The following is a 22,374-nucleotide window of genomic DNA, read 5'->3' as shown; positions in this document are numbered from 1 at the left end:
GACTACTTTGTATTTCAAAGACACCTGATGTTCATAGACACCCTGTTGTTAATTATGCACTCTTATTAAGTAGGCATCATTCTCATTTGGTAAACTATAATTAGAGCAGGCTTTGTGATCAGTAAAAATACAAGCTGCTTTGTAGTTTGCTCTTCTGCTGGTAGAAGCAATGTTCTGGGGAACAATATCGACATCCCCTAATCGTGTTACCCTACCACCTAGTAGGGGGTTTGAGACTAGAAGTTGGCTATCCACTTTCCAAGATTTAAAATGTGCAATAAACAATGGCTGTTACTGTCTATAGGTGCAGCTTCATGTCTTGTCATAGTAAGTGGCCAGTTTTCACTGTATTTCATTGTTTCTCTGGGAATAGAATTGCTATTAGTATTAAGAAGGGAAACTCTAATACAATCTTGGTAATAGTGCAATGGTAGGTGTGATCCGGGCTTCCTGGATGGACCTGAATGGGTGTCTAGACAAAAAGATCAGTTAACCTGGATACCACTTGCTTTAAATTTGCAAATCTCAGCTCTCGAGTGCAGAATCAAAACACCAAGCCCTACTAAGGTCAGTTGTGGAGGACCTTGACCAAGTTCCCTGACATAAACCCTAAAAGGCGAGTCTCTGGTCAAGTCACTCTCCCCAATAATTTTAAAGTCCTTGCCCTCTTTGGACTGGAGGGGTTCAAACCTATTTGACCACAAAATGTTCGGGACTAGATGGTTCAGTAGCAAGTTCCATTTTTCTGCCAATAGGGGAGGTGCAAACTGGAGACACGCATCATTGGAATTTCTGGCTTCAGTGTGCCAGATGAATGTTGGTGTCCTTTCTCTTTCCTCTCAACTATCTTTGTCAGTTTATTCCCTCTGGTCGGTATTCTTTCCCTCATGCCCTTATCGTTTAGCATAGTTTCAATTTCTTCTATTAAGTTACCAATGTATTTGATCGTACAATTTTCTGTAGCATGTTTGGTTGCTTTTTTTCAGATTTGGGTGGCCATTTGGACTACAGACAGCTATTGTTTTGCCTATAACAGAAGCAAATTACAAACCAGCCTGAAAGGAAAATATAAAGAGCTGGCTCCAGAAAAGTCAACCTAGAAACTTGCAAGAGTTTCTATAATGCTAAGTATCTTAGAAGTCAAATCCCAGGCAGCCTTACTGAAGTAAGAAATAGCAGAACCAATGGGGGTGGCCCTTGCTCTGCCTGATCTTGGCTTAGACAGGCACAGAAAAGCTTGTACTTGGGCTGTGTACATCCTGCAGGTGAACGCAAAAAGCAGTAGGTCAATTTCTTCCCCTCCCGCAGGTATGCTGGGACTTATAGTCCCTCTCACGAACATAGTCCACAGTGTCATGCACAATGGGGCAGGTGAGTGCAATTTGTACGGCACGGGAAGGGGGGTGACCTCCTCCCTTCTCCTCTCCAGCAGATATCCTGGGACTTGGAGTCCCTGTCTCAAATGAAGTCCACAGCGTCCCCTCAAAGTCACTAAATTGAGCTGAGCTCAACCCCCTGATAGCTATGGCACAGAGCAGACAAGCTTAACTTATGGCAGTGTGTAAAGTATTCATCTAGTACAAAAATGTAATAGAGTCATAACACCAAGCAATAAAAAAAAGCAAACCGAATTAGAAAAATAGAGTAACATTTTAAAAACAAAATGACACCAAAGTGCACATCCAATAAAGGAAACTGGAGCTATGATTTTTTTTTACGTTTACATCGAGATAGCACCAAAAAGCACTAAGCGTCAATGAAAATGTATAGTAAAAGAAGCCTGGGACCTAGACGCAATTTCCGGCTGAGCGTGATGGAGCACAGTTCAGATACACCAACCAATGTCATCCCGGTGAAAAATCTTACCTTGTGACTTAATATTTTTAGCCCCAACTTTTCAAGGTTTGAGGAGAAGTTCCTATGAGTCACTTCTAAGGCTCACAGGACTTCACGGACAGCATTTAGGAGCCAGGACTCACTGCAGCAGAGACCACCAGCAAGGTACAGTCCAGGTCAAGTTGCTGCTGGTCAGCAGGGCACTCCATTAAAAAAAGCCTTTTGCATCTTGTGTCCCTGTAGCCACACAGAAAGTCAGCAAACTAATCTTTGTAGTCCACTTGTTTTTCCAGGGTACAAGGGGCTGCAGGTTCAGTCATTTGTGGCTCCTCTCGGTTCACAGACAGCAGGGCCAGTCCACTTATGTTCTTCTGCAGGTCCAGAAATTGTTCTGTCAAGGTGACTTGTTGTGTCCCATTTATGCCTGGCACCAACTAGTGGGGAGGGGTGATTACTGCACATTCCCTAACCAATGGGGATGTTCCTGGGGAATCGCTACCCACTTTTTCATCAGGTCCTGTTCTCCATACAAACAGTAAATAGTACTAAAATGCCATGTTTCAGGGCATTTTTAAGATAGCAAAAGTCTTCGGCCACACTAAACATTGCCTCAGAGTTGTCCAGTTCCAACCTGCTGTTGGAACTGGACAACTGGGTTCTTCAGAAAGGTGGGCTCCTTGCAGCTTTTTGTGGTCCTGTATTTTAGCAGGATGCTAGCCAACTAGCCTTTGGAGTCCACTCTTCTGTTCTGGGTACAAGCGGGAGCAGGTCCAGCCCTTCAGGTCTCTCACCAAATGTTACAGTAGGTGCAGTCCTCTTTCTGAAGTGAGGGTTCAGCAAACGCCATCATTCTACCATCCTCGGGTCTAGCAATGTTCTCAAGAAGGTAGCCAGCAGTGCCTATTTTATACCTGGCAGAAGCACGTAGGTGGGGATGACTCCCTAACAAAGAGGTAAAAAGTTATATAGCGCATTAATGTTTTTTTGTACATATATTGCACACTTGAATCATCTTCATTTGAGCACCGATCACATTTTCTTGCACCCCACTGTCACTTATGTTCAAAAAAACCTTTGGAACATTTTGAGCATTACAATTATTGTTTTCAACAAAACTTTTTTCAGGGCTTGATAAATCATGTTCCTTCCTTAGAGAACATTGTTCCTCTGAAATTACCTTTTCCTACAATTGCAATGCACTGAGTTTATCACATAAGATACTTGGCTTTAGGAAGTGTGCCTAACATTTCAACATTTAAAGTACTTCTATCTGGTTTCTCACACTTCACCTATACTTTCTTGACTTTGCCTTCTTGTCCCATCATCTTCTTTCTTAGCATTCGCTTCTTAGCATTGACCAATTTTCACCTCTTATTTCCTTCACACATACAGGTGTGCTCTTCCCTGTTCACAATGGCAATAGCCTCTTTAAGATCTAGATTTTTGTGAGCAATTACTTCTGCACCCTCAAACTATACATACACCTTCCTATCTGGGAATGAGTAACTGAATTGCTGAGCTACCTGTGATCAAGTTACCAAGTTTTCAAATGTAGTTTTCCACTACTTCATTTGTCCCTTGCGCTCTTGCAAAAAACTTGGTAACTGGCAGGGTCCTTAAAGAAATATCTTCTTAGCTATTTATTTATAATTTTATTTATGTCACTGTCTCTCGTCACCGCGGGTCCCTGAATCCTGACTACAGAGGTGAGTCAGGGACAGTGACATGCTCCCTACAGGTGCGTTGGGGTTCCAGCACTCTGCTGATATCCCGCGTACCCTAAGCGTGAAAATCAGAGCTGCACCTCCACGTCCTGACTTCTCTCACCAGAGCAAAGTGATCAGGATGTGCAGAGGCTCAAGGAAGTAAAAAGGTTCCCCAACCAAGACTGCCTTATGACATAGCAACAGTAAGCTATGAGATCTGTAACCTACCATTGCTAAGACACAGCAGCGAATTATCACTTTTAGGATAAAACATTCACGCTAATGCATCTTAGTCAGAGCCATACATAACAAAATAAAAAAAATCACCAGACAACATGCTATATACATAACCAGGCCCAACCACCACTAATACAACATTATAATTAACCCTAAGAAAGAAGTAGTAAACGAGCTGCTGAGCAGCCAAGAAAGAGGAAGTGTTAGTTTATCGAGTACTGTTATTGTGTTGTATGTGAGACATGATTAGCTGTCAATTTTAACTAAGGACTCTTGTTGTATGCGAAAGATTTACTGTTTATCAGGCTGCGGAGAATAAAAAGTGAAGAAACGTTGTGCGTAATCCTAACCTAACGCTGGGTCGCTTTGAATTTCTGATTTAATTGGAATTTTATTTTAGATCACTTTTAAGCCATAAATGTTATACACATGCTGAAGTACAGACCTGTTTACGACCTGAATGCCAAGCACTCTTGTGAGTCAAGCCCTTTCTCTTTTACACTAACATTGCCAATTATCGTTTTAGTTCACTATAAAGGGGCAGTCTTAAAAAGGAGAAGAAACCCCTGCCCTTTTAAAATTGGCATTTTATTGTTTAATATCTATGAGTGGTGTTACTCCTAATAAAGTGTTTCTTTATTAAGAAATATAAAATCATTTATATAAATCACGTTTTAAACTAACAATGTCAACACTAGTAAATGGGACCAAAAAGTATTCATTACTTAAATACCAAGGTCCTGACTCAGTTTCGACCTATGGGAGACATCCGCCAAAAAGTTTACTCAGGTTTAATGTCCAAGGAGATAAATTGGTGAGGACATTCTTTTCACTCACACCCATGCCAGAGACGGAGGAATATCTACAAAAACAGATGTATGGGCGAATCACTAGGCCCCAAGTACGAAACAACATGATTTTGCTTTGACCTCCAAATACTCAAAAATGGAATCACAAATAATCCAAGAAAGCATTAGAGATGCTGCTCAGGAATTAGTTAATGTTACCCCACAGAGCGCAGAGATTAGAAATTACGAATATCCTAATTGTGCATTCCTTCAAATGGAAATACCATCCACCCTAGCCTACCTCCAATAGCAGAAGCTGATAATTGAGTAACTTTGTGGTGTTTAGCCATTCGGGCACTAAACACTGTAAAACGACTGTCACTGAGTTAACCTTCTGTAGTGTCCAACAGTGGAATAACTAAACATTGAAAAAGGATCTCAACATGTGCTTAAGAGTTTTTTTCGTGATATGGCAGTATTTTGAAGATGAAGAGTTAATAAATGGTGGATAGCGAGTGAGTAAAACAAATTGATATTGTATCAAAAGAAAAAGGGGAGTACACAAATGTGATATCTTGCAAGAGAAAGGCACAGGATCAATTGAATGGAAAGAGGTTTCGCGAGAGCACAGACCGATAATTATGGCTATGTAAAACATTTTAATGATAGAGTGCGAGCTGCGAGCTGCGATAATTCCGAAATTTTAAATGGTTGGAAACTGAACTAGATAAACCAACAAGCAAATGTAACCGTTTCCATCCAACAATGAAAGTAATGCAGACTAAAATAATAAAAAAGTTACTATAGCAATCAACTGTTTTCAAAAGGGTATGCCGTCATCATCATCATCAACATAATCTTTATTCGATTTTATAGATAAAATCACAAAAGACAAATAATTTCATTTAAAAACAACATATAGGATATCAGTTTCATAGTCATTCATATTTTAAAACTCCCACCAGAAAGCGCACAAGAAAAAAATACTGGTAAAAGGTGAATTCAACAGCTGTAAAAAAAAAGTAAGGCTGGCCTAACTTGGTTAAAATTAGGCGGTGATAAAATTGTGTATGCTGTCTATTGCATTGCCTTTTTCAAGGAGAGACATACCTAGTGTATGTGAAGCACATTCTTTTTGTCCAAAGAACTGTCTTTCATTAGAAATATTCACACATTAAAGGTTTTCAAAGCTGTGCCATAAACAATTATAAAATAACAAATGTGTAGGTCCCTGACTAGTGTTAGATTTGACATGGAGGTTTATCAGGATCTCTGTTATTCCTGCAGTCTTATTGCTGTTGGATTGTGGAACCGGGTTTAGAAAATAAAGGGATTCAAGTAGTTAAAGTTATCAATTACCATAATATTTCTGCAGTCAGTTGACTTACCGGACTTCTAAATATCCGCCACTTCTGAACCCCATCTCTCCCACTCCCCCCCCTTCCCCCCGAATCTTTGACCTCGAGTATACTCTTGATATCGCTCTCAGAATGGTGTGTCAGGAAATGGCAGAGTTGAAACTGTTGTGATTGGGTCCTCAATGTGGAAGAAGTGTGTCACATGGATGAGCATAACATAGGATGAACTGTTAACTACGAGCATTGCTTTCTGTGAAAAGAACTACCATCCAAATTGCTCCCCATGTTCTATGTGTAAATATACATTTTTGAGGTGGACTTGCCTCCAAATTTGTTTGACCCACCTTGACACAAAGATGGTTCTGAATAGCATCTCTGGCTAATTTACAATTCACCCCAACATTTGGCTTTGTGACTGGACATACCGCCATAATCCACCAGCCTCAGCATTTCCTTGGTGAAATTCGGCTTGGATGATCTCCTGGTTAAGGGCACTGAATCCAGGGATGTTGTTGTTCCTCATTCTTCCTCTCCTTGCAGTCTGATGAAGATGACTCTGACCTGACCCTCAGGATGGATTTCATTAAGTGGGTGACATACCCTGCTATATTGTTATGGAGCTTCTTGTTGATGATGATAATGATGATTGCATTGCACACTCACTAGCTGGTGTCAAAGTCTTTAACAAATGAGTCGACCGTTTTGAAGTCTTTCTTCTCATGTGTTCAATGTTGGACGGGACTGACTGAAAAATACTAACTGGAGAGCAATTTATTTATGAACAGACTGAAGACAGAAGTGTTGTGCGTGCGCAGCCTGTTACAATAGGGGGAGTAGAAGCCGTACTCACCGTGAAGTTAATAACTATTTTTCCTGTTTTATAGTAACCAGTGGATTATTTTAAAGGAACCACTGTGTGTCACGATAACAACTTTTCTTTTGTGTTTTGAGTTAAGTTTAATTTTGTTTTATTTATAGGACACTATGAGGAAGTATATGTAAGTCAACTTGCGTTGGCCCAGTATTTCAAGATGTTGGGAGATGGATGGCTATCAGATCACTTCTTTGAGTATTGTTTTGATACCGCTAAACTGATCAAAGTTGATGGTGGCCGAAAGGAAGCAGAGGCAAATGTAAACCTGGGTAAAGTTCGTGAAGAGCATGGTAAGTTTCCGTTATTAAAGAATGACTGGATGTAATCTTTTTTCGAGTTCACTTATGGCAAAAGAAACACATTTTATCATTTCATATTGGTAGGCCGTACTATTATTTTTACTCATCAAAGTTTTATCCTTGATGTACTGTAATAAAAGAATTTGCATTTGTTATATGAATGTGTGGATCCAGTAATCTTGGTCAGCATTCCTTAGCCTCTTACCTTGATATCCTCTTTTTGGCCCTGATTCATTTATCTCTAGGATAAAAAGTGAGAAATCAGCTCCTTTAGGATTACAACTGTGTGTGAAGTAAAGTTTGACATTTTATGGTATTCACAAAGCCTCCCAGGTGTATTTAAGAAAAGATAGATAGATAGATAGATGGATAGATAGATAGATGGATAGATAGATAGATGGATAGATAGATAGATGGATAGATAGATAGATAGATAGATAGATAAATAGATAGATAGATAAATAGATAGATAGATAGATAGATAGATAGACATCTTTATTCAATTATACCAGCATAAAATCATAAAAGTCACAACAGAAAATGCAAATATTTAAAACATCATAGAGTTGTGTGCGGTACTGCAGATTTCAGAAAGGATCCAGCAGCAAAGCAAATATTTCTCTTAGACAACATGAGTAAAAAATAAAGCAGTAGTCAACCTAGAGTAAATATATATTTCCTGGCACATACAATACAAACATTTTTTGTTTAATGAAAATCGACAAAAAAATGTAAAAGTGATTGTGTGAAAACCTTGTCACTAGTGCAAAAACCAACAGATTAAGTAGACATTTGACCCAAAGAAAAGCACAAATGTTGACATCTAGTGCTCTATCAAAATCTAGCCAAAAGTAATGTTTCCCAAGAACTGCAAGTGAGCATAGATATGGCTCTATGTCGCTCCAAGTTTATAGGATGACATATGTCCGATCATAGGTTTCAGTAGCTCAGAGGACTCCCTGTCCAAATGCCTCCGCTCTATGAAAGCTTCTTTTGCCCAGTTTTTATTTTATCCAACAATTTGCTGATTGGTGAACAAAGAGGGTCTACACATGTCTTTCAACGTTGATTCTAAATAAGTCAGCCAGGGAGTTTTCTTACTATTCTCACACTCTAAGCTGTCTAAGATAATCTGCCAATTTAATGATGTGTTGGGTTTGGTCCAGAGTAAAAGAAGGACCATATTTGATCACATCTTCCAGATAATGTAATCCCAACTCCTCATGACAGAAGTAGTAAGAGGTGCTTGCCGGAAGAGAAAGGAAGCATTGGCAATATCTGTATTCTTCCAGTTGTGAGGAGGTACATTTGGTAGAACCCAACTCAAAATGGGGGGACACTGTTCCATAGGTGGGGGTGCCAGGTGTCACCCACTCAACCCAATGAAAAAGAGAAAAAAGAAAAAGACAAGAGATAGTCCTAGGTCTACAACCCACTGGTCTGAGGCAAGAACAAGTCATGTCTCTTGTTGCCCTCTTTTTCTCTTTTTCATTGGGTTTAGTGGGTGACTCCTGGCACCCCCACCTATGGAACAGTGTCCCCCCATTTTGAGTTGATGACTAGATTTAGGAACACGGACACTGGACCATAATCAGCTCCTGGTCCCCACCCCCTTACTTATTGTTGATACATTTGGTAGAACCCTACACCCTGACTTCATATGTGGTGAAAGGCACGTACTAAGCCTTTTAAATATGAAGTAGTGGTGCAGTTGGCTTGCTACCTATATTTGTGGCATTATTAATAATGGCCCCTATTGATTGACAGAATTTGGTTTGCCTAACTGCAATACAAAGTGTCTGCATTGAAGTGCTGTCAAATCTACGGTCAAATGCTGGATTTAAGGAATACTTCCAAAGGTTACATTAATGATAGAGATAGGACACATTCTGGAAGTTTTCGTACCACATGACATAACATGTGATTTTGACAGGATGATAGCAAGATCAAGACCCTGTATAAAACATGCAAATATATTGACCACGATTTTGAGGCTTATTCAGTGTTCGTGCCAAAATAGCTGCCCCATCTGCATATAAAAGTGTTGGTAGTGCTCTAGATTCTACTAATAGCAGGCCCTAACCTCAACCAACCAGAACACAATTGAGGTTATTAATAAACAGGAAGAAAAGCATGGGGACAAGGACACAGCCATGTTGTACTCCCCTCTGTAATTTTACAGGCTTGGACAATTCACCATTGCTCCCATATCTGATGTTAGCAGTCAAGTTGGAGTGTAGATCAGTCAAGAAATGCACACTCATCGGATCAAGCCCCAGGTCAGCAAGCTGTTGCCAGAGCTTAGATCTATCCACTCAATCAAAAGCACTGGATATATCCATAAAGGCCAGGTACAGGGAGGAGCCCTTCGCAGCGGTGTACTTGCTGATAATTAAATGCAGGTTTAGGCACTGCTCTACGGTCCCTTGCCCTTCACTGAATCCATATTGTATTTTACACTGAATTTAGTTATTTGTGGCCCACTCCAAAATCCTGCAGTAGAATACTCTCCCCAGCACCTTTCCCATAGAGACTATTAAAGAAATAGACCTGTAGCACCTAGGATCAGACCTGTTACGCTTCTTGAAAAGAGGGACAAGGGTAGAAAAATCTCAAGCGTTATTAGGTAAGCCAGATTGCAGTAACAATTTGAAAACTTTGCAATTAAAGGTGTCCAAAGGTCTGTGTTGGCCTTGTACAAGTCCATAGGGACTCCATTCGGCCCTGGTACTTTCCCAGAAGGTGTGAGTGGTATAGTGCTTATGATTTCCTGAGACTCAAATGTTAAAATCAATAGGAAAAATTGTCTGGATAAGATTTTGGAACGCTGTGGGAGTGCAATCCATGGTGGTATTACAATAAATTGCCCTGAAATGGAAGGTTCAGCAGTCTGCTGAAATATGCAACCCCAGATCCATAAAGGGGAGACCAATGTTTTTTACTCTTATTTGCAGTTTGCCAAAACCTCCACAACGTTTTGCAATTGCTTGCTGCCATTAGGTCACACCAGCAATTTTTTGTTTTACATCAGCTTTCCTATTCGTAAGGGTTGCTTTATATAGGGCCATTCATTGACCGATCTCCTTCCTGTTACGGGGCGACCTGTCAAGGTTGGCTTGTAATTGTCGGTTTGCACACAGACATGAAGAATCAAATCATGTAGGCATGCCCACTGCTGGATCCAGCCTGGACTTCATCAGGGAGCACTTTATTAAACAATTCAACATGACAAAGTTCTCAACAACCACCTCATCACTGACCTCGGTTGACAGACAGAGGAAAATAAAATTATATAATTGCTCACATTGCTTTTAAATCCACCACTTTGTGTTAGGAGATGATTGAGAGGCTGCAGAAAACTCCCTGTGCCTGCACTCAGGGCACACTCCCCCACTACAGTACTTCCTCCGGTGATTTGCAGAACACATACCCATTGAGGAATATGTCCTAGTAGCCTGCAGTTGTTGTAATTATTGAGAAAGCTTGGGGCTTTGTGACATATTTGGAGCATTCGCCTCCATACCCCTGTATAAAGATTTTGTGATTACACACTTCCTTGTTGTGTCCTGAGGTGGCCAGAACTAACGTGGCCAAAGCGTGTCCAGAACCAGCATGGCCAAAGCGAATCGACCATCCAAAAGCAGGAGTCCCTCAGGAATGTGGAAACTATAAATTCATCTTCAGAGAGCCACTAGGAATCTAAGGGGAGAGATTACATCTATATACCGTTTCTTCTTTTCAAGAAGACAGACTACCTAGGGACAGATATAGGATTGATTGTCATTGTATGTCAACTTTGATATTGACAAGGACACTGTGTCTTATAACTGATGGTTTTTAGAATGTAAGTTTTATAAAAGAATAAATGTTAAGCAGAATTCATGTAAATTCTTTGCGATAATTTGAGTATACTCTCAACTTATATGGGGGTTACCAACTGATATCTGTAATATGAAAAATTATAATGATGTATAGACAAGAACCACAGGTATAGCTGGTACTCTGGAGTTGTCTCTTTCTTTTCTCTAAACCAAGCATCGACCTTAATTTTAAGTGGCTAGGAGAAAATTAACCTTAGACTCGTGTCGACTAGGAATGGTTGACATGCTAATAGACTAAGGGGATTACAATCCCAAAAATGAGTGACTTTCATTCCCAAAGAAGAAAGTTATACAGATGGCCTCCAGCAAATCGGTTTCAAAAGCATTTAAATAGTCCATTTCACTAATATGCTTACGCAGTTAATGACCCCGAGTATCTAAGTGATTGTAAGCAATTACATGATCAAGCTGACAGTTTAAATTATTTAATATAAAAGTTTTTCCTGAGTACTCTGCCTTGAAATCGCCACATAAAATTAAGTTAGGGGTGTGTTGGGAGGGTTTTATTTGTGCATTAATATTATCCTCATCCTTAAAGAAACTAATCGACCGACGCCTCACACACCACCTCAGAAGCCATCAGCTCCTTGATGCCAAATAGTCCAGATTTAGGCCTAACCACAGTACAGAATCATTACTCATTGCCACCACAGATGGCGTCTCCATGAACCTTGATGGAGTAGATGTAGTCTTCAACTTCTCTGCAGCATTTGACACGGTCTCACACCCCATCCTCATCAGGCCCCTGCATGATATTGGTATCTAGGAACCCACTCTCTGCTGGATCTGCTCCTTCTTAACGGATAGAACACAAGCTGTCAGCCTGGCACCTTACTACTTAACAGCCCGGCAACTGTGGAGTACCTCAAGGTTCATCGTTCAGCCATACCATCTTCAATGCATGCATGATTCCACTGGCCCACATCGTACATGCACATAACATCAACATCCTCTCCTACGCAGATGACACACAACTCATGCTCTCACTCTTTAACAAGTTCACTGTCACCATGACCAAAGTCGCTAACTGGATGAAATTCAACAGTCTCAAGCTCAGCACCGACTGGAAAGAAATAGTTATCCTTGCTTCTGAAGTGTGGAACAACTTCATACTCAACTGACAGGCCCGGACTGGCCGTTGCGGGCACCAGGCAATCCCCCAGTGCGCCGCAAGGGTGGGGGCCGGTTTCGGGCCCCTGGGGGCTGTTTTTGCAGCATTTCTGCAAAAACGGCCCTGTAACAAAATCGACGAAAAACTGCCCTGGCAAAGAGCCCGGTTGCACCCCCAACCTCCCCCCCTCTCCCCCCCCCCAGGCCGGCCCTGTCAACTGACAAAAAATAGTTGAATCCCCTTATGATTGATTTAAAGAACTCTCAGTGAATTGAGCACAGAGATATAGCTTGAACCATGTTGAAAGCCCCATTTCTGGGAAGAACTGATCCATGTTGACTTTCTTACAATAAAAGTCTGATCAAAGTGTCTGATATTAAAATGAATTTTTTACTCAACCAATGAGCCATCTTGTTTTTGAGCTGAAAAGTGCCCTCGCTAGTCATTGGCTCTGGAACATCTGTTAATATAAGAATACATAGGCAAGCATCCGGTAGTAAATTGAAAATTGGCAGCTGATCGAAAACACCAGCTGACGAGATTCTGAAAGACGAGGATTGGTGAACAGATTTATTAGAGCCCTGTGTACTACCATTCTGGTGTAGCACAGAAAGAGCTGCCAGACTCATTGAGTTGCAAGCACAAGGAGCCACTGGTGCCAGACTCATAGAAATGGACCTACGGTGTATGACGGGTGTTTCCAGTGGAGACTCATCATGGTCCTGTGCAGGGAAAATGCCCAAATTAAGGCATGGAGTAAGCATAGTGTAGCAACTACAGGGGCAAGAAAGGTTGGAATGGTACTCAGTGCTTTATCAATGTTAGATTCCACGGAGACAAACTTCTTTAGAAATTACTCTCAGAGCATGCTCATGAAAATCTTTGATTGTAGTACCCTTATGAGCAGTTTGATCAGATTGAGCTCAATTGGAGTTCTTTCTCTTACATATCTTGATTGAAGATGGAGATGTGGCCGAGCCCATCCTCTTCTGGGCTCTGATAGGCATAGACTGGCTAGCTCTTGGCCCAGGCTTCACCTGAGAGCACCCGTGCTTGTCCCTCGCTGCCGACCAAACACCCACCCTTTGTAGCACTTAGCCCCACCTCCTGCCCCCAAAAGGATCCTAGTATTTGTGGTTCACCATGCAGCAGCCAGACTAGCAGGGCTAGCAGGAGTGGTCACGCAGGTAAGACCGGTAGGGCTGGGTGGGGGGGATTTCGACAGACGACGATGAGGGAAAATGAAATAAAAATAAATTTTCCCATGTCGTCATCTGTCAAAATACCCCTCCTCCCACAACCCGGCCCCATAGCTCTTACCTGCGTGGGATGCTCCTGAGGGCTGGAGAGTCTGTCAACTGTGTCCTGCAATGCGGGCCAAACAGTTGAACTTTGTCACTCTTAACCCAAACCATGACAAAATACAAAATAGTCCTCAAATGCACAACAACTACTTGAAGGGAAACTTTACTTGATGAACATTTACATATGAGGGAGTAACCAGAAACTTAAAATATTCGGCAAAAGATATGTGAGTGCCCACAGATCGGGGTGTACACCTACCTCTGCAGTGTGCCCCGCCTATAAATGTCCATTATCTACGCCCAACTCTAAATTTGTAAATGCTGCAATTCTTCTGTACTGGTAGACGATCCCCATTAATGCTATGTCCTTATGAACGTTAAATGTCATCTTTCCTATGTCTTTGAACCAGGATGTCGAATTTCTGTTTCGGATCCTATGTAACACGCACGAAAAACTCTGTGAATAAGACCATTTTCTTCCGTTTCTGCATTTCGTCAGGAAATTATTATTGACTAAACTTTCAACTTTATTTCTCCAGGTAACAGATAACTAAAACAATTTTGAGCCTCAAAGGGTCTCACATTAGTTCTGAACATTTAAAGATGTATTTCCACGAGTATTTCCACATAGAGGATACCCAATTGTTCTTCCTGCCACTTTCTGAAAGTACAGTCCATGATGAAAAATAGATCACTATGTAGGTAGGAGGAAAGCTGCCTACAGGTGCTTGTGCACAGCACATGACACAAAAGGTTCGTTGGTTCGATTAACATTCATTGAATTGTTCTGCGGAAAAAGAATTAGGTCAATAGTTCTATTTCACAAGAGTCATTTTCATTTTCTTAAAACCTCATGTGAGCTTGCTCAGTTGGAGCTCAGTTAGGGATATGTTTCATGGTACAATGCTTCTGGTCTTTAAGGTTAAGTAAGTTCTGTATTTCCACAGGCTTTTGAGAGAACTGAGCAGTGCCAAACACTTGCTGAGGGGGTGTGTGAAGTGTTATGTATGTATATGGACTGTAAATAGTGAGTTTTGAAGTCCATACTTCATTCGACCAGGCACACAAATTAGCTTAGCCACTAGGTTTTGGGTAGTATTATTATTTCGTGTCTTTTAGTCATGCTCCCTTGCATGTAATGTTGCTGTAGTGTAGCCATAATTTTACTGTTCCTAGGTCATTTCAATATTGTTAAAGGGAAGGAAAGTGCTTAATTTGTGCGACCTTTTGCCGGTGCTCAGCACAACACTTAATCCTTAAAACCTGCACATACTTTTCAAGTACACCACGTTTGTGCTGTCTGTCTATTTTTGAGCAGAGTACACCGGGTTAACAATTAAACATGAATTAAAGAAATAATTTTACCATGGCCAGGTCTTTCTTACAGCATTGGGAAGCCTGCAGTAGTGCAAACTGTCATATTTGTAGAAGAGTGATGCGTATGAAGAATTGTTTAGCAGCAATAGCAGATCCAGTTGATAGTGTAAATGACAATGGCCTCCTGAGGCCTTGGGCCTCGGGGTATGGAACGTATTTTATTTACAAATTAAGTCCTGACCAGGAATATTCTCATACGTTGTAAACGCTGCTGCACTACTCTACCTATTGCATTAGTTTGGAGTCTGAAATATAGTGTGAAGTTAAATAATACCCCCGGATAGCGGTCCTTCTTGACTGTGAGTCACTGTCATAGAGCCATCTAGGCCTTATAACATGTGTGACAAAAGAATACATATGTTGTCAAGATAAAGTTGCCCAAGATAATAGAGGAGTTAGAGGAGAAGAGGGATCAGATTAAGAAGCTCTGCATATGATAAGAAAGGTAATCAGTGCTTATGAAGAAAAGACATTTAAGGAGAAATTCAGATTTCAAAATAGCAATTATCGAGGCTGTACAACACATATAGATGATAACATTAATATTTCAGGGTGAGCGATGAAGCAACTGGGAGCTCCAGATGGTAAGACTGAAGCTCAGTAAGTTTCTCATCCACAATTGCTTTTTTAGATTCTTTCTGAAAACATCCATATATAGGGTATAGATGCAAGCGCAGGTTCTATGGAGCTGAGAATCCTGGTGGGGTTTTAAAAGGTATCATAAAGACACCACTCAGAGTGGATGAGAAACACTACCTAGGTTGGTACCTTTTCCCACAAAGGAGCCAACAAGGCAGGAACAACTAAAGTGAGGAACCAAATACACAGCCACAATGAACAAGGAGTTGCAGCGGAATAGTGCATAACAGGATGAAGGAAAAATATGGGTAATTCTTGGCAGAAAGAACGCATACATAGCACATTAGGAAAGTGGGAAGGGAGCAGGGGCTGGAAGGGAGCACAGTAGAAATCTGGGGACTAAGGAAGCGGTTAAAGTAACATAGCACACAGGTAAACTGGGAACTAAGGAATTAAGGAAGCAGTGCACTGAGGTAGTGGAAGACCAAGTAGTAAGGATGCCCACTGAACAGTACGAATTCAGGGATTAAGGGAACACCCTAAGCAATGCTAGATCTGGAAACAAGAATGCACTACATAAACAGTGCAAGATGAGGAAACAGATGCTCTGAAGCACACTGCATCAAGGACCAGCCCTAGATGGGACTTCACCCGAACCATTACAAGCACTCACTACATCCATCAAGTGAGATAAAAATAGTTCCTGACAGCCACAGGCGTGCTGATTCCTACACCCACCCTTGGCTGACAAGGATTGGGACAGTTCAATTAGCTGGGGATTCTTGGAAATGCAGTCTTTGGCAGGAAACGCATCCAGTTCTCCATAAACCCCAGCATGGATCTATAATGCAAGTCCTGAACATTTTCAAGCAGCTAGAAATCAATATTGGTGTATGCATATGGTGTATGCCTCGGAGAAATGCAGTCTTAGGGCGAAAAAGCATCCAGGCTGTCAAAAAGCCCAACATAGATTTGAAATGAAAGGCGAGCTCGGAATATTGACAAAGGCTAGAAGTTAGTTCAATGACATAACACAGTGTCAGGGAGTTTAACCCATCATTTGAAACGTTCCGAGACATACCACAAGAGTAGAGGAAACACATGATGACAGTCAAGTGGTGGGATGCAGACATGAATAGCTGATTTAATAGTATGATCTCAAATTTAAATAGCATCCATAAGCCTGTGAAACCCAAGGCAGTGAATTGTTTATAACCCCGAACAGTGGTAACAGGTAATGAAGGTCAGGACTACCCTGTGCGTGGTATCTAAACTTTTAATATATAACTCGTAATTTTGCTGAATTAATGCATGTACTTTAAACTGCACAAGTAGTAAACTGTGAGCAGAAATTTCCTCTCCTTGTTCCTGACTTTTCTGTCTCTCATTCATGCATTAACTCTGAGAAATTCTGAGTAATATGTTTGAACTTTGGACATCTTGCATACAAAAAACAGTTGCTTGGCTCTGTGATGATTCAGTGGAAGCAATCATGATGGTTCAGGGCACCACAAAGGATAGTTAGAATTTGATGAAATTGACCCACAGTAGTTTTAACTGCTTGATTCTCTTGGAAACTGACTGTGCAAGGATGCGTCCTGCCATTGCAACAAGTCCACCGGAGCAACTCAACAACACAGTATGTGTTCACTGTGTACTATCCTGTAACAGATTCAGCAGTCTTTAGGCAGTACTGGGGTCATGTTGCATTGCTTTAATAAATGTCCCTTTCAAACAGGATTGCTCATCTGAATCTGCTCCTGGTTTGAATGTATGGCTGGGCTACATCTAGCAAGTAGAGCTCCACATGTTGGTTTTAGATCTGTCACAGTGAGTGAGTTTAACAAGGATGTGGGGCAGCAGTTTGCTAGTATTGTGGTGGTAGCTCCTGGTTATTTAAGGTTATCAGCTTCAACTTCTTCTTTAGTTTTGGAGATTGTTTCCTATCTAAAGAAGACATGTTGTCTTATGATTATAGAGAGGGTCTGGTTACTATTTTTACCCCCTGATATTTCGTCTTGGTCTAAATCCTGGGACCATTCGTAAATATAAATGTAAATGTTTATGATCAATTAGTTACCTTGTAGTACTAACAATAGCTCTGGAAAATATTGTGTTCATATATTTTTTATGTGAAAATAGAAAACGGAGTAAGGGGTATGCCTTAGGAGGAGGAGACTGCATGAAAATAGCACATTATTAGTAACAATGCATCAAAACCTGATAATTTATATCCATTTGTCAAGGTGATGCCCCCATATGATAGAAAAGTACACTGGGATGTATTGACGGAACATATTTTCAAATCAGCAGTCCCAAATATTATGTTAAACTGAAGGCACAGTGATCATGAACATTGAAATAAAATATTCCCTTCTCAAAAGTTGTTTATTTTTATTGTGCCACTTCAAACCATCGCACCAGAAGACTTTGTGGCAAAACACCTTGAAAGCATGTATGCTTAGTTCATGGTAAGATACAATGATAAATAGATTATTCTTGGACAGAAAGCTTGGGGATAAACTGTCTGGTGATCAGTGTGCACTACAAAATCCTAAAACATACATATGACTAAATATTACACAGCGTGATTGGTAACCATGCATATTGCACCACTTGATTTATCCTAAATCTCTTCATGAATTCCAATAATAGCAGTGCCTCAACAATTGAACACCTTATAGGGCATTGACCTCGCTACACTACTTGTGACCTCATGTAAAAAAATAACTTTCTCGTACAACATCATCATATTGAGGGCTCTGTCTGCATCAATACGAAAAAACCAAAAAACAAAAGGATGCTGCCAGCCCCTGCGGTGCACATGTAAAAATGAAAACAAAGCAAAACTAAAAATTAGCAACGAAGAATGAAGTTGCACAGACTTTTTTCAAAGGTGATTCGTTTTCTTGGTTTTCTTACCAGAACATTACCTAGTATGAGGGTTTCTAGCTCCCTTTGTATCAAGGAATTTCAGTGTGCCCACCTGAGACAGAAAGCCAGCTGTACTCTAATCTCCCGCAACTCACTAAGCACTATGTAACAATCAATCCCTATGACATATCACAGGGCTATTTAGTGGAACCCAAACCCTTTTTTACCATGCAAAGGCACACTGAAGAGCACTGGGAGACCGGGGATATATTTTAAAGATTTATTATAAAAACAAAACCTTATCATATTGCATACAATATAAATCATAATTATTATTATAATCAACAAAAGAGTGGCAGTGATGTTTATCAAAAATGTGAATAGCAGGTAATATTGTAACATTGTGGAAATATCATAAAGAATTCTTTGCAATATCTTACTAATTCCACCTACAGAGGACAGATGTAAAGAATGCCCTTGCCAATTTCCTTTTAATAGAATTAGCATCAGTGTATTCCTCCTTCCCAAAGGCCTTCAGAAATGCTCCATGTCTTAAAGCATGGTTCAATCAATCAATAAATCAGGGTTTTATAAAGCGCGCTACTCACCCGTGAGGGTCTCAAGGAGGTGGGGTGGGGTGCAGGTATTGAGGTTCTTCTTGAAGGTGTACAGTGTAGGGCAGTGTCTGATGTTGACCGTGAGTTAATTACAGGCCTTGGCTGAACGTAGGAGAAGGCTCTTCCGCCTGCTCTGTTTCTGCGGGTGCGTGGGGTTTCTGCCAAGGCAAGGTCGGCAGAGCGGTGGTTCCTTTTGGGTACGTGGAAGGAGACTCTGTCGTTGAGGTATTTGGGTCCGATGTTGAGCATTTTGTAGGCGTGGATGAGTAATTTGAAGTTTACTCTCTTCTTGACGGGGAGCCAATGGAGGTCTCGAAGGTGTTGGGTCCTGTGTTCATGCCGTGGGGTTCTGAGGACCAGTCTGGCTGCGGCGTTCTGAATGATTTGGAGCGTGTGTAGGAAATTCTGTTGATTCCGGCGTAGACGGCGTTGCCGTAGTCCAGTCTGCTTATTATGAGTGTGTGGGTGACAATCTTTCTGCATTCGGCGGGGGATCCATTTGAAAGTCTTGCGGAGGATGCAGAGGCAGTTGAAGCTGGTCGAAGCGACGGAGTTGATCTGGCGGGTCATGGTGAGGGAGGAGTCAAGGGTGATGCTGAGGTTCCGTGCATCGTCTGAAGGAGTGGGTGGGCTCCTGAGGGCCGAGGGCCACCAGATGTTGTCCCAATCGGTGGTGGAGGGTCCGGGGACAAGGACCTTTGTCTTATCCGAGGTTTGCTTGAGGCAGCTGTTTTTCATCTAGGCTGCAACTTCTTTCATTCGTTCCTGGAAGCAGAGTCTAGTGTCTTTGGGGTTCTTCGTGAGGGAGAGGATGAGTTAGATGTCATCGGCGTATGATACAATGCTGAGCCCATTCTGTCTGACGATGGCAGGGAGGGGGGCCATGTAGAAGTTGAAGAGTGTGGGGCTGAGCGAGGATCTTTGGGTTACTCCGCAGTTGGTCTCTATGGGTTCGGAGAGGAAGGGTGGGAGTCTGACCCTCTGGGTTCTGCCAGAGAGAAAGGATCGGATTCAGTTGAGGGTGGTTCCTCGTACCCTGGTGTCATGGAGTTTGGCTGCGAGAGTGCAATGTGAGACGGTGTTGAAGGCTGTGGAGAGGTCTAGGAGGATGAGGGCCGCTGTGTGGCCCTGGTCGAGTAGCATGCGGATGTCATCGGTGGCGGCGAGGAGGGCGGAGTCGGTGCTGTGGTTCCTGTGGAACCCGGACTGGGAGGGGTCTAGGATGGCGTTCAGTTAGGCCTTTATGAGTCTCTCTGTGACTTTGTCAGCGAAGGGGAGGAGAGAGATGGGCCGGTAGTTTTTCAGGTCCATCGGGTTGGCCAAGGGCTTCTTGAGGAGGGGTTTGATCTCTGCCTGCTTCCAGTCATCGGGGAAAAGGCCTGATTTGAAGGAGGAGTTAATGGTCTGGCCTAGTTTGGGTGCTATGGCGTTTGTGGCTCTGTGGTAGATGTGCTGTGGGCAGGGGTTTGTGGAGGCTCCTGAGTGGGTGTTCTTCATGGTCGTGGTGGTGTCTTCAGTGGTGGCAGGATTCCAGGTGGTGATGGTCGGCTGGTTGTCGGTGGTGGGGAGGGTGGTGGTGTCTGGACTCTGTTAGCTGAAGTTGTCGTAGAGGGCCTTGATTTTCAGGTGGAAGTAGGAGCTGAGCCTGTTACAGAGGTCCTGGGACGGTGTGACGTCCGTGGCTTCGCTGGTGGGTGTGGTGAGCTGCTGTATGACGTTGAAGAGTTCTTTGGCATTCGTTGCGTTGGTATGATTTTTGTTCTTGAATAAGGTTCGCTTGGTGGCTCTTATGTGCAGGTGGTAGTCATTCAGGGCGTTCCTGTAGTTGTTCTGGTCTTCAGTGGTTTTTCTGTTCTGCCAGATTTTCTCAAGGTGCCTGCAGGAGCGCCTGGCTTCTTGGACGTCAGTGGTGAACCAGGCGGCCTTCCGGGGGCATTGTTTGCCAGGGTGCTGGAGGGGTGCGAGCTTGTCTGCGCAGCTCGAGATCCAGCTGTGAAGTTCTTTGGCTGCAGAGTTGGCGTCTGTTGAGGCGGAGGGGGCTCGAGGAGGAGGGTGGTGTTGAGGTGTTCCTCTGTGATCTTTCTCCCGTTCCTTCGTGGTGGGAGTGGGGGTGTTTGTGTGCGATGGTGGTGATGAAGGTGAAGTGTAAGCAGTGTTGGTCTGTCCAGAGGGGCTGCCTGTTGTGGCTGAAATGGATGTTTGTCCCTCCTGCGAAGATGGGGTCGAGTGTATGGCTGGCTTTGTAGGTGGGGGTGGTGACAAGCTGCTTTAGTACGAGGTTGGTGAGGTTGTCCAGGAGGGTGGTGGAGTCGGAGGTCACTGCGGTTGTCGAGGTGAAAGTTCAGGTCTCTGATGAGAATTTAGTCAATGGAGGCGATGGCGTGGGGTGCGACGAGGTCAGCGATGGTGGTTGCGGAAAGGGTGCGAGGTCCGGGGGGTCTGTTGGTGAAGGTGCTTCACAGAGTGGACCTGGGGCTGATCTGGAAGTGGAGGTGTTCTGTGTGGGAGAGGGGGTCACTCGTGCTGGAGGTGGAGAGTCAGAGGGAGCTCTTGTGTGCGATGGTGGGTCCTCCTCCTGGGCGGACCTTTCTCTGGATTTTGTATCCATCGGGGATGGCGGCAGCGATGTTGGGGGTGGAGGTGGCGTTGGTCCAGGTTTCTGTGAAGAAAGCGACGTCAGGTGAGAGTGTGTCAAGCAGGTCCCAGATCCCTACTGCGTGTCTGTGTAGAGAGCGCACGTTGAGGAGGATGCATGTCAGTTCTTCTGGAGTGTGGGAGTCCAGCGCGGCTTCGGCGGTCCCAGGGACGCTCTCGATGGTGAAGCATTGTCGGTAGTGTAGGCAGGAGAACTGGCCGTGGGTGGTGTTTGGAGTGGATCTTTTGCAGTCATTGTTTCTTCTGGGGTTGAGTGCATGGAGAGAGGTGGAGTTGTGGTGGGGGCTCGTGGATCCAGTGTTTCTGGCGCTGGTCGCGGACGGGTCACGGACCGGCGCGGGAACCATTAATTAGGGGAGGGGGAGGGACTTCGGCTGGGAGGTGGGAACGAGTGTGGACAGGGGGGAGGGGCAACAGCGGCGGGAAGAGGGAAGTGGGAAGAAGTGGGTTCAGAAACCAAAAATAACAGTGCAAAAGGGGAAAAAGACAAATACAATGGAACACAAATACAATTAACCATAGTAATTACCAGCACTGCAGCAAAGAGATGCAGGTAGAAGGAAACGGGCAGAGGCATCAATGAGCACAACGGGGCAGACAGCGGGGTAAACAGCTGCCTTGAACTCCTCCTGGACGGAGGCTGGGGCTGGGGCTCAGTGGCTGTGTAGGTGGCACAGAGCTGTTGGGGAGAGAGCAGGCTAGTGACCGAGGGTCAGAGGTCTTTCTCGCACTCCCCACAGTGGCCGCCATTAAGTAGGGGAGGGGGTAGGGACGTCAGCTGGGGAAGGGGAAGGGGAAAAAAACTAATACAATGGAAAACAAATACAATTAACCACAGTAATTACCAGTGCTGCAGCAAATCGACACAGGTAGAGGGC

General features: G+C 43.0%; 1 protein-coding gene across 2 annotated transcripts in view; it reads left to right on the top strand.

Moving 5' to 3' along the window:
- TTC29 (tetratricopeptide repeat domain 29) overlaps nt 1-22,374 on the top strand; it is a 1,214,048-nt gene that overhangs the window by 315,813 nt on the left and 875,861 nt on the right. For both annotated transcript variants that reach the window (XM_078677661.1, XM_078677660.1), the window contains exon 5: nt 6,904-7,089. In XM_078677661.1, the coding sequence (XP_078533787.1) occupies nt 6,904-7,089 (186 nt within the window). The remainder of the gene's footprint in view (nt 1-6,903; nt 7,090-22,374) is intronic.

Source organism: Lissotriton helveticus, chromosome 2_1 (genome assembly GCF_964261635.1).
Source record: "Lissotriton helveticus chromosome 2_1, aLisHel1.1, whole genome shotgun sequence".
NCBI classification, from domain to species: domain Eukaryota; kingdom Metazoa; phylum Chordata; class Amphibia; order Caudata; family Salamandridae; genus Lissotriton; species Lissotriton helveticus.
The sequence above is the reverse complement of the archived record's forward strand: the minus strand, read 5'-3'. Positions and strand labels throughout refer to the sequence as shown.